This window comes from Periophthalmus magnuspinnatus, chromosome 21, assembly GCF_009829125.3.
Source record: "Periophthalmus magnuspinnatus isolate fPerMag1 chromosome 21, fPerMag1.2.pri, whole genome shotgun sequence".
Lineage (NCBI taxonomy): Eukaryota > Metazoa > Chordata > Actinopteri > Gobiiformes > Gobiidae > Periophthalmus > Periophthalmus magnuspinnatus.
In genome coordinates this window covers 27,754,344-27,768,018 of record NC_047146.1, presented here as the reverse complement: position 1 = coordinate 27,768,018, position 13,675 = coordinate 27,754,344, and the positions used below count along the sequence as shown (strand labels likewise).

The following is a 13,675-nucleotide window of genomic DNA, read 5'->3' as shown; positions in this document are numbered from 1 at the left end:
AACCCAGTTTAGTCCTGATGGTAGACCTGCTTTGGTTCTAGTCTGGTTTATCGTGCATTCAAGTCATCCCCGGGGGTCAGATTTCTGAAATATAGATTTGTAAATGACGACTGGAACGTGTCACAATCTCAGAATTTCTACTTGGAAAATCAGAGAACATTTCAAACCACAGAAAACTGACTCTAAATTTATCAAATATTTCAGTGTACCAGTTTGAGAACCACTGGTCTAGGCAGAGTTCCAATCTGAGCTGCTTACCATTTCTCGGGGCAGGAACATGTCTTCTTGCCTTAGGATCACAAGGCTGACGCTCTCTCCCTGACGAGTGCTGCGGAGCATAGTGACCAGCTCCTCCTGACCCACACCTGTGATGTCAACTCCATTCACCTACAACAGGGAAATGTGTTATAATTTTTAATCTTGTAGTTGTATATATCCTCATAATGATATTTAGTGTATGTAGGAATCTTAAAAAACAGTTTGGCACCACTTTATAATAACTACCCCTTAATTAAGAATGATTGAGACAATTTCATTAAGGAGCTGGAGGAGGAGTTAGGGGTACAGTATTAATTAAGTAGTTATCAGGCCTGAATCATTCTCACTAGTATTTGTTATGAATGAAGTCTTTCTTCATGCTTTGAGTTTAATTACCGTATTTTCCGCACTATAAGGCGCACCTAAAAGCCTTTAATTTTCTCAAAAACCCACAGTGCGCCTTATAATCCGATGCGCCTTATATATGGATCAATATTGGTCAATTATGACACCTGTAGTCAGGAGGCGTCTCCGAAGTAATAGCGGTAATAACCCTTTAAGGACTGAGCACACTATGGGCCAGTATAGCTTACCTAGAGCTACACTTTTATTCTTTTTTAGCCATAAAGATCATGTTATACGAAGTATCAGAATTTACTGCATTTTTTTACACAACTACTTCTATTTTACACATCCATCCGTATTTTTTTCTTTTACGCATCGAATAAATGAGTGAAAATCTCCGCAGCCCCGCGCTCTCATTCGTCACCTTCAGGACAACAGAGGCAGATTACCGTAATGACGGTAAAATATTAGGATTAGCCCCGTGTCTCCGCTTTGAGACGCCGTTTGAGTTTACATGAGAGCACGACTGGGCGCGGAGTTACGCTGCTGGAAAGTCCGCAACCGCGAGTCTAACGGCGACGATAGGATCCGACGCTTTAGGGATAATGGGGAGACAGCGCCGGGCGATGTACGCCACAATCTGCCAATGGATTGCGGATGCCTGGGCTGATATATCAGTCTCAACTGTGGTCCGAGTTTCACGAAGGCAGGAATTGTCACTGAACTGTTAAGACAACAGCATCAACACGGATAATGCCGATTTTGACGAGACGGAATCGGGCACTTAGAATGAGCTCGACCAACTGTTCAACTCAGACACTGAAGAGGAAGAACTTGACGGATTCGTGAATGAGGAATAAACTGAAAAAGTGAGCTTTACGTGTTTCTTTCACATGTTTACAACTAAACAAGGCTGGGAGATATTGTGAATATGGACATTAACATTTGAACAACGTTGAGTTATTGTTGCACTATTTCGAGAGTTACTATATTGTGATGCATTAACTTGTTTTGTGAGTGAGTACGTTTTCAGAACGTTTTTTTAAATTCTATTAATAAAGTTTGACTGTCTTATCTGACTGTTTTGTTGACGTTACCTTTAGCGCAGCTCCATCTCGTGGATGCGTAACACAACCCCAGATACTACAGTAGTTTCTATTCTATGCGCCTTATAATGCGGTGCGCCCTATATATGAAATTTGTTTTAAAATAGGCCATTCATTGAAGGTGCGCCTTATATTCCGATGCACCTTATAGTGCGGAAAATACGGTAAGTTGTAGTTATTATAAAATAGTATGACATATTGCATACATATTACCATACATACATATTACCAATCCCTATCAGATATCCCAGATATTAAGTATTTGCAATGAAACAGATTTATTGTTGATTTATTTTACATAACAGCAAGTTATTTAGGTTCATATTTTATGTTGCTAATTCATTTATCCAATCAGAAAACAGAATCTGCTCACTTTGGGTTGCCAGATTCAACAGCAATAACATGTGTTAAGGTTTAAGGTATACTTTATTATCCTCATAGGGAAATTTGTCATCTGCATTTGACCTATCCTTCAATGCCACTGGGGCATATCCTCGGGAGCAGTGGGAACCTATCTCCATGATTTTGTTGATAAGCTTGGTCAGGACTACCTTTGCCTACCAAATCAAAAAATCATATCTTTTGAATGTGGAAATGTCTTACAAAATCCTTCAAATTAGGAAAGAATAATTTGCCTCCAACACATAAATATGATATATAATGGCATACCAAGTTAGGGTGTGGTTATGATGTATTTATTTTTATTTTTTTTGTATATTATTTTTATTGAATTGTTTGCTTTATACAAATAAAACTAAAAACACGCAAAAGAATCTCACAAAGAACAACAGCACAGGATAGCATATTATCAGCAAATGAACAACATGAATGAATCATATCAAATGTAGTCGTTACGACAAGATGGAAACAACAATCACCAGTTACTGTCAGTATTACACGACTACCCTTTTAATTTTCAGACAGTCCAGAACATTTTCCCATTTTTTAAAGAGATTGGATTTACCACTGAGGCAATATCTTAACCGTTCTAAAGTCACCATCTCAGATATTAAATTATTCGACATTTGTACAGACGGGGCATCATTACCAACCCACTTTGACATTATAGTTTTTCTATCTAGCATCAGGAGGAATTGTATGACATCTTTGTGAGCTTTCAAATCTACAGGTATAAACCCCAGAAGACAAAGCAATGGACTAGGAGACAGGGTCCGCCCCACTACAGAGCCAACCTCTCTGCACACGACGTCCCAGAAGGACTATATAATCTCACACTCCCATAAACAATGAAACAGGGACTAATTTACATTTGAGACAATTTGGAGGAATTCCTGGAGTGTACTTGCTATATATGTAGGGAGAGATGTAAGCATTGCGCAAGACATTGTGTTGCATTCCTTTATGTTGATTACATATTGATATTTTAGATGGCAATAACAGAATGTCCTCCCATGTTTCATTGTCAATGTTGTTTTAAGCAGTACATTCCAGGATAATCGTAAAACATTCAAATCTGTCCTTCTTCAGTCTTTGAAGCTCAGAGTAAAATTTTGAGATAAAATGGCCTTGTTTTTGACAATCCAGAATAGTTTGTTCAAGAAGATTAGTGTGACTCAACACCCACCTGGAGAGGGCTCCGCTCATACAGAGACTGGACAACCCTTAGCAAACAGCCCCGGACCCCATACTCCTGGAGCACCCCCCCAAAGGACACCACGAGGGGCACGGTCGAATGCCTTCTCCAGATCCACAAAACACATGTGGACTGGTTGGGCAAACTCCCATGAACCCTCGAGGACCGTATAAAGAGTATAGAGCTGGTCCAGTGTTCTGCGACCGGGATGAAAACCACACTGCTCCTCCTGAATCCGAGGTTCGACTATTGGTCAAATTCTCCTCTCCAGTACCCTGGAATAGACCTTACTGGGAAGGCTGAGGAGTGTGATTCCCCTCTAATTGGAACACACCTTCTGGTCCCCCTTCTTATACAGAGGGACCACCACCCCGGTCTGCCAATCCAGTGGCACTGTCCCCGACTGCCACGCGATGTTGCAGAGACGTGTCAGCCAAGACAGCCCAGCCCCCTCTTTGAACCGCCACCTAACGTGGTGGAGGGGTTTGAGCACCCGAATGATCCTGGGAGCTATGTTGTCGGGGGCTTCGTGCCCCTGGTAGGGTCACCCATGGCAAACAGGTCCTGGGAGACAGCCCCACATGTTGAACAGAAGAACAAGGCCAGTTACGTCACCCGGACTGGCATTACCAGAGCCCCACCCTGGAGCCAGGCCTGGGTTGGTTGCTCAGCAGAGAGTGCCTGGTGGCCGGGCCTTACCCCACGGAGCCCAGCCAGGCCCAGCCCGAAGGAATGAAGTGGGGTCATCCTCCTGTGGACCCAGCACCTGCCGGAGGAGCCGTGAGGGGCATGTGCAAATACATCTGGAAGGCAGTCGAAGGCGGGGGCCTCGACGACCGGATCTTCAGACATGGAGACTAGCTCTGGGGACATGGAATGTCACCTCACTGGGGGTGAAGGAGCCTGAGCTTGTGCGGGAGGTTGAATGTCACCGGCTCGATATAGTCGGCCTCACCTCCATGCACAGCTTGGGCTCTGGAACTCAACTCCTTGAGAGGGGCTGGACTCTCCATTTCTCTGATGTTGCCCAAGGAGAGCGGCGGCGAGCTGGTGTGGGCTTGCTCATTGCCTCACAGCTCAGCCGCCACATGTTGGAGTTCAGCCTGGTGAACGAGAGGGTCCCTGCGCCTCCGAGTCGGGGACAGGTCTCTCACTGTTGTGTCAGCCTACGGGCCAAACAGCAGTGCAGAATACCAAGCCTTCTTGGAGTCCCTGGGAGGGGTACTAGACAGTACACCAACTGGGGACTCTGTTGTTCTCCTGGAGGACTTCAATGCCCATTTGGGTAACGACTGAGGAGTGTGATTGGGAAGAATGGCCTCCCTAATCGAAACCCAAATGGTGTTTTGTTACTGGATTTCTGTGCTTGTCACAGTTTGTTCATAACGTACGCCATGTTCGAGCACAAGGGTGTCCATCAGTGCACGTGGCACCAGGACACCCCAGGTCCACAAGACCACGTGTCTTAGACACTTGAATGAAGAGAGGGGCTGAGCTGTCAACCGATCACCACCTGGTCGTGAGTGAACACCAACAGTGTTTACAGTGCAGGTGGGGAGCTGCTGACCTCGACTGGGGATGTTGTCAGGCAGTGGAAGGAATACTTTGAGGATCTCCTCAATCCACTGTCATGTCTTCCGAGGAGGAAGCAGAGACTGGGGACCACGTTTCACCCATCACTCTGGCTGAAGTCACCGAGGTGGTTGGCAAGCTCCTCGGTGGCAAGGCTGACGAGATCCGTCCCGGGTACCTCAAGTCTCTGGATGTTGTGAGGCTGTCTTGGCTGGAGACATCAACTAACTGAAATTCATTTAAAATATTCCTTCCTGCCCTTGCTTGTTTCCATTGAGTGTTTAGTGGGGGGCATCTGTCCATTATAGGACATAAAGAGCTGTTAAAGTCACCACCTATCAGTATATTCCAAGAGTTCATCTCTGCAAGTTGGTCGAGAAGCAAGGCATAGAAGTCCTCATCATGTACATTAGGGCTATAGAAGTAAAATAACTTCTCTATATAAAACCTTTGTTTAAAATGATCCTACCCTCTGTATCCTTAAATGTGTCTGTAACTGTAACTGGCAACTTTTTATTATTAGCCCCTTTTTATTTGTATAGGTTGAAAAATAGACTTGACCTACCCCACTCCCTTAAATATTTTTTGTGTTCCTCATCAGTGAGATGAGTCTCTTGCAATAAGGCTATTTGTATTCCATCCTTTAACAACTATTTAGGATAGCTTTCCTTTTCACTGGATTATTTGAACCTTTAATATTCCAAGTACATTTCCTAAAATTCCTTTACATTTTGTTCGGCATATTTGTGCTGCATTTGGAACAACAAAACTGAATCTAATACATGTCTCAAGAAACCTCTCTGTGCTAACAAACAAAACTTTAGATGATCCAAGCAAAAACAGAACTCACAGCTTGGATTAAACCCGTGTAGGCTCGTGTACAAGAAAACACAGCCTACAAAATTAAGTACAAAAAAGTAGAAATATAATCTCATCATACCCTATATCAAGACTAGAGTATAGCGGGGGTAACGAATGTGGAAAAAAGGACCAATAGCGGCTCATGCACTGCTCTCTGGACTGCATTTTAGTATGCTGTGAAAGTGATCACTACTGCATAGAGAATCGTGTACTTGATGCCCATCTCCTGCAGCCATAATCGTGCAATTGCCGATTCTTCCCTTTTTTTTAACCACTTCCATTTCAGCAGACAATTCCTGAAAAAATGAGACCCGCCTTTCACCCGCTTCTACTGTTCACTTTCTCATCATAGTGTAAAGGATCCTTCCCTTATCAGGGTAGTTGTGTAACCTCACAAGAACAGCTCTTGGCTCCAGTCTTTGCCTCGTCCAGTTGGCGGTGTGCTCTCTCGATTTTGATCCATTTCTAAAACTTTCCAAAACTTTAGGAATCCACTGTTCGAAAAAAAGTCACTCAGTCCCTGCCCTCAGTTCCTTCATTAAGTCCAGTAATACTTATATTTTGACGATGACTTTGATTCTCATAGCTATCAAGTCATTCCAATGCTCGTTTAAGAGATTTCTCCATGACATCCAGCCTCAGTGCAGTGGCCACAGATGCGTCCTCCAGGTCGGACACGTGCTTTTCCTTATCCAGTCTTTGGGTCACTGTGTCAAATTTCCCAGAAAGTTTGTTAACTGGCTTGAGTATAGTTGCGAGTTTTTGTGAAGCATTTCTTCAGTGTTCTTGGTCACTCGTTTCAAATCTCGACATTTTCCACCTCACACCCAGTAGCCACCTATCCAGCCACCCTATCGCCATCATTCTCAGCACCTGTCTCAGCATCATCTTGGCTAGCGTAAGCAATGCTAGTGTTAGCATTAGCTTTGCGTCTGCCCATTTTTGCTCCCTTCTTTTTATTCGATGGAGGATTTACAAAGAAGTTGTCCACGGACATGTTGGAGTTATTAACTTATACTATGGCAAAATACATGGCAAATTAATTGTTTCACTTTTTTTTGCCCAGCAAGCAGGCAAAAAAAGTACGTCTATACTGTTGCGTGCATCATGTCAAGATTTCATGGTTATGATTTTTATAACTTTCTTTTAATTAGTAGGAGGCTAGGAGCATATGCTAGGAAGACATTTAAGTGGTTAAAATATAAAATAACAACACAACTCAAATCTACATAACTTTAATCATCTCATTGAGTACATGTGGAACACTGTGCAATGCATAAACAGCAGTTGTAAAATTCCAGCAATCTGTCTTCTATTTTGAATACCCAGCTTTTTTCCTAATGGTAGGAGACATCGACAAGTAGCATTTATTGAGCACTGAAATGTTGGCAGCAACAATAGTGATACAGAGGCCACTGGGCTTAAGACTGCTTCAGGCTCTGAGTACTGGAGAGAGTGCTACTGTCAAGATGTGCTCCAGATCCAGCAAACAATAGAAGTGCATACAACATCCACAGATTTGGGGTGGCAAAGGTTTCACATTTTCTTTTATGTAAAACATTTGAAAGACTTTGCAAGGTTTACTGTTGTCAATCGAGGTACATAGTTTATTCATGTTTGAACTAGTAATCTTTGCCTTCTCAGTTTAGCCTCAAGCAAACCTAAAATTTGTAAAAGTGTAAGTGTGTTTTTTTGCTAAATATAAAATATCACTGTTTCAACACTGTATGATGGACATGTTAATTGCTGCCTGTTAAAATAATATGTTAATATAATATATTGTATCTTCAAAACATTGACTGTTTTTTTTGTTTTTCAAATTTTAATCTGCATTACCACAGTACTATATCATTAAATATATTTGATTTGGTTTGAGGTGCTGTTTGCTCCTGTGTGACCGTTGTACTGATTATGTCTGCCTGTTTTAATTCAGAAGCACAACGCAGATAACTGTAGCCTATTAGTTAATATCTTATAGAATTCATAACCGGCAAATGATAAGGCCTGAATGTACAATTAAACAGTCTCTAACCTCACTTAATTAAAAGGCCCAGATTTCCTGAAATATGTTTATAAGTTGTTTTACAGCCACTTAATTGTTAAGATTTAAAGATAGCAATGAAATCATACTACCAATAATTATAAATCTATATAATCTATAGGTATATAGATTATGTGTGAGCATGTGATCACCAAACTCCCCCCCCCCCAAACCAGTAAACCTAGGAAAAGGAAAGAGGAAAAGACTGCTATATTTCAGCAAATTATAATCTATAGCTAATAAGCCAATAATGCATAGATAAATATATATATATATATATATATTATATATATATATATATATATATATATATATATATATATATATATATATATATATATATATATATATATATATATAATAATGGTCAATGATGGTTGTTTGATTTTTTCTGATGCGTTATTAATTCCTCCATATTCTTATGAAGTCACAGCTGCCCAGGGACAGACAAACGTACCTCCAAGATGCGGTCTCCAGACTGAAGGCGTCCATCTTTGACGGCCGCTCCCCGAGGCAAAATGTTTTTGACCAGAATTGGCCCGGGACCATGGACTGAAGAATCTCTGGTCACCACAGTGAAACCAAGACCCTCAGAACCTACAAAACAACAAATATCAATGAGAATTCTAATGCTAACTGCCATGCATTATTTTTGTATGTATTTTCTAGGTAGTCCGACAATAGTTCATCACTGTTCTATATCACTACACTATGAGCGTCACCATAGCAAACAAATGAACTAATGCCTTGTGTGTCCATGGATGGATGGATGGCCAAAAGGTTATCAGATTTAAAAGTGAACTATTTTTAGTGAGTGGGATCATGATATGGGTGGATTAAACAACTAAGAGTAGTGTGTTATACTGTTTTAACCAGTACTGGAAGAAGTACTTAATTTTGTTACTTAAGTAAAAGTACAGATACTGGAGCAAAAAATACTTAAGTAAAAGCATTACATGAAAAAAATAAAGTAAAAGTATAAAAGTACCTGGTAGAAAATGTACTTCAAGAGTAAAAGTAAAACTATTTTGCGCATAGTTTGAGATCTGACAAAGCTTCAAATGTAGTGATTTTACTAAAGATTTGTGCAGGATTTTGTTAAACAGAAACAACTGATTTATTTATTTTTTGTATAATGTGTTTGCTCAAACTATGAATGTGTTAAAAACAAACCCCTCAGCATTTTTAGCAGGTTTCTAACAATAATAAAAAATACTTTTACTTTTCAGGCCAGTTCAAAATGTAGAGGAGTAGAAAGTACAGATATTTGTTTTCAAATGTAATGAAGTAAAAGTAAGAGTATCCAATTTAAAATATACTTAAATAAACATTTTAGATATCTGTACTTTACTACTTTTACTCCATTATGTTCCACCACTGATTTTAACCCTGCATGTTGTGGTGTCCTAGACTCAGTGGGTTAATATAATGTAACAAACTGCTCATCAAATAACCTTTTTTTTTTTTATCAGAAAACTGATTGTCAAAAATTACCTGGTGACATATATCTGTTAATCACAAATTTTTTAGACACCAAAGCAAATTTTCAATCTGTATCATTTTTTCTTTCTTCTTCTTTCTTCATTGCCCCATTAATTTGTCATTTTTGCATAATTTCCCTTGCCAAAACCTGCACAGGTGTGAAAAATGGTAAAATGGTCACATCTTTATATAGCGCCTTTCCACCTTCAAGGCACCCAAAGCGCTTTACATCAAGGAACCACTCACCCATTCACACACACATTCATACACACGCAGACACTGAGGGCGAGGTGGATTAAGTGTCTTGCCCAAGGACACAACAACAGCATTCATCTGTGTGAGCTAGAATCGCACCACCAACCTGTGGATCAGTAGATCTGACCGCTCAACTGATGATGTTTTTTTTGTGTCAAGAGCGGGAATTGAACCTCCAACCTTCGGATCAGTGGACAAAACACTCTACCAACTGAGCTACACACATCAGATGTAATTGTTTACATGATATTTCAGTAATCTGATAACTCCAAAAATCAGACAAGGTTTAGATTTTTGTGTGCATGTAAACATAGGCACTGCTTGTCTACCTGTTGTTTAGTTTTTGTTTTTATATTCAACCTTCCCCTCTCCATTTCAGCCTGCGGTTTACCCTATTAACAAATACAATTTGCACTACTAATAATCTATAAAAAGCCAAATACTTTCCTGTTGAGTGAAACTGCTGTGAAAAGTTCAAGATCCACTGCTGTAGGTAGTACAAGTCAACATCAAAAACACATAAACCCATCTGAGGATTGTTAACTTTGTTCTTTCCCATAGAGACACGGGGTTAAAAGCTAAACCTGGAAGAGATTGTGCGTTCCTGTTGCTTAAAGCCCTTTAGCTATACCTTGTGGCGATATTTTCTAGTGTGACAAGTTCAGCCGTGGGGCAAAAACTGGCATGAAAAAGAAGAAGAAAAAATGAACAGAAGCAGTGTGAATGAAGACTGAATGTGCTGGAAAAGGCTTAGATTAAAACCATAAAACCCATAAGAGTGTAAGTGTGTGGATGGCTTATGAACACACATGTATGCACAAAATGATCACACAAGTATGTAGTGTGATATAGTGGAGCAATGGAGAGTGCAGTGCTGCTTTATAGACCTCATTTAGTCTGGTCTCTTTAGCACTGCAGAGTCAGCACTTTGGCTAGCTATGAATTCATATCAGCAGAAATGAACAGATCAATAAAGACTTAATAGACCCTGAAGAGAGGGAATCAGAGCGAAGTAAGAAAGGGTGGAAGGACAGTGGGCCAAAGAATGACAAAAAAGAGATGTTACAGAGGACAATAGAATGTATACAGGCCTGGAAGAGAAGGTTTAATATAGACTTGACTATGTAGTTCTACTATATTCAGGGGTTTTGGCTTTCTGTTTGTAAATATTTGGAGGGCTTGTCCACTCAAAAGATATAATATTTTGTTTTTAAATGCTATGGCAACAGTGCTAGATTCTAATGACTCTGGAACTCATGGATATATTGTTTCCCACCGATTGTGTTGAGACTATGGTGGCTTATTGGTGATCACTATTTGAATATCATTTTAAGCCCAATTTCAACAGAATGTAAAAAAAAAAAACCCAAAAAAACAACAACTTCTTTACTTTATCTTCTTTTAAGACTATAAGGACACCGTAGCATCTTTAATATTGTAAGACAATGTATATTTGAGGGCTGACAATAACTGGACAGATATATTGTTTTTACTACCTAAAACTACATTGGTGTTGCCACAATATAATATAAGTTCTGGTTTGGAAATAAATGTGTAAATGTGAAAATGGTCTATTCACATCTTATATGGTTTAATGTTCAAGCAATTGAATATAATCGTATTTCTGACTTGTATGTATATTATGATTGCAAGCTTCACAATATTTCTGTAGCCACAGCTACCCTGGGGCAAACAGATGTGGCTACCATTCTCCAATCATCCCAATAACTCTTACTTATCCTCTGGAAAAGTGTAGTCCTGGTTTAGATGCACTTATTATTCTTTTGTGCTGAGTGAGTCTGTAAGTTTATTTCATCTTTGTGTGAAATAGTAAACTGTATATGTTTTCAAAATTTAAAAACATCAAATTCTATAGAGATATATTTTGGTGTTGTTTTCTACTCGGTTATGTATTTCAATTACATTTCACAAAGGACCTTTGGGACACACATTTATGATTTGAACACAGTTTGCAATGAACAATAATATCACATTCACATTTGAACAAATGAAGCTTGCCAACATGACATCAGACTTTATTACGCCTCTGATGGGAATGAGTCACCAGGCTGCAATTCAAACTATGATTTGAAATTAATTGCAAATCACAAGAGCTGTATTGTTTTATTCCTCTTGCACTAATTAGACATTCTGTAGCAAAGTCTAGACAGATGCGTTAAATTTAATGCCATATTGACTCTGGTGGTTGAAAATGGCGATTACCTTTCTTCAAATCAATCCTCAGTCGTCTCCCTCCACGTTTACCGGACACAAGACTAGACAAGCCTGGGCTTTTCCTGGAGTGGGGGCTCTGACTTCTGCTCCTTGGGGCCTGTGTGGAGAATCAGAGTGTTAAAATATTTGGAGGCGGTCTCTCTCTCTGTCTCTCTGTCTCTCTCTCTCTGGGTATGTATATATATATATATATATATATATATATATATATATATATATATATATATACCCTGTGATTTCATGGAGGGGTCTGAAATTTTCATCTTAGTTGTATGTCCACTGTGAGAGACATAATCAAAAAAAAAATTCTGAAAATCACATTGTATAATTTTTGTAATAATTTATTTGTATGTTACTGCTGCAAATAAGTATTTGAATACCTGTCTATTAGCTAGAATTCTGACCCTCAAAGAACTGTTAGTCCACCTTTAACCCTTTAAGGGTTGAACACCTGAGAAAATCAATGTTAGTATTTGGTACAGTAGCCTTTGTTTGCAATTACAGAGGTCAAACGTTTCCAGTAGTTTTTCACCAGGTTTGCACACACTGCAGGAGGGATTTTGGTCCACTCATCCACACAAATCTTCTCTAGATCAGTCAGGTTTCTGGGCTGTCGCTGAGAAACACGGAGTTTGACCTCTCTCCAAAGATTTTCTATTTGTTTTAGGTCTGGAGACTGGCTAGGCCATTCCAGAACCTTGATATGCTTCTTACGGAGCCACTCCATGGTTATTCTGGCTGTGTGCTTGGGATCATTGTCATGTTGGAAGACCCAGCCACGACCCATCTTCAATGCTCTAACTGAGGGAAGGAAGTTGTTCCCCAAAATCTCACGATACATGGCCCCGGTCATCCTCTCCTTAATACAGTGCAGTCGTCCTGTCCCATGTGTAGAAAAACACCCCCAAAGCATGATGCTACCACCCTCATGCTTCACAGTAGGGATGGTGTTCTTTGGATGGTACTCATCATTCTTCTTTCTCCAAACACGGTGAGTGGAATTAAGATCAAAAAGTTTTATTTTGGTCTCATTTGACCACATGACTTTCTCACATGACACCTCTGGATCATCCAAATGGTCATTGGCAAACTTAAGACGGGCCTGGACATGTGCTGGTTTAAGCAGAGGAACCTCCCGTGCCATGCATGATTTTAAACCATGACGTCTTAGTGTATTACTAACAGTAACCTTGAAAACAGTGGTCCCAGCTCTTTTCAGGTCATAAACCAGCTCCTCCCGTGTAGTTTTGGGTTGATTCTGCACCTTTCTTAGGATCATTGAGACCCCACGAGGTGAGATCTTGCATGGAGCCCCAGTCTGAGGAAGATTGACAGTCATGTTTAGCTTCTTCCATTTTCTAGTAATTGCTCCAACAGTGGATCTTTTTTCACCAAGCTGCTTGGCAATTGACCCGTAGCCCTTTCCAGCCTTGTGGAGGTCTACAATTTTGTCTCTTGTGCATTTGGACATTTCTTTGGTCTTTGGCCATGTTAGTAGTTGGAGTCTTACTGATTGTATGGGGTGGACAGGTGTCTTTATGCAGCTAACGACCTCAAACAGGTGCTTCTAATTTAGGATAATAAGTGGAGTGGATGTTGGCTTTTTAACACTATGACGTCAAATGCTATCGTCGCCGATAGAGCGCGGTTGTGGACTTTCCAGCAGCGTAACTCCGGAACCAGTCGCGCTCTCATGTAAATTCAAACGGCGTCTCAAAGTGGAGACATGGGGCTATTTAAACATTTTACCGTAATTACGGTAATCTGCCTCTGTTGTCCCTCAAAGGTGACGAATGAGAGTGCGGGTGCTGCGAGGATTTTCCCAGTCATTTATTCAATGCGTAAAAGAAAAAATGCGGATGGATATGTAAAATAGAGGTAGTTGTGTGGAAAAAATGCAATAAATTCTGATACTTCCTTTAACAT

At 40.2% G+C, this 13,675-nt stretch overlaps 1 protein-coding gene across 2 annotated transcripts in view; it reads right to left on the bottom strand.

Annotated features, from left to right (window-relative positions):
- The window catches only part of pard3bb (par-3 family cell polarity regulator beta b), a 497,556-nt gene that overhangs the window by 337,472 nt on the left and 146,409 nt on the right, over positions 1-13,675 (bottom strand). For both annotated transcript variants that reach the window (XM_033986829.2, XM_033986830.2), the window contains exons 10-12: positions 11,738-11,846; positions 8,235-8,374; positions 259-387 (exon numbers count right to left, since the gene is read on the bottom strand). In XM_033986829.2, coding sequence (XP_033842720.1) covers positions 259-387; positions 8,235-8,374; positions 11,738-11,846 — 378 coding nt within the window. The remainder of the gene's footprint in view (positions 1-258; positions 388-8,234; positions 8,375-11,737; positions 11,847-13,675) is intronic.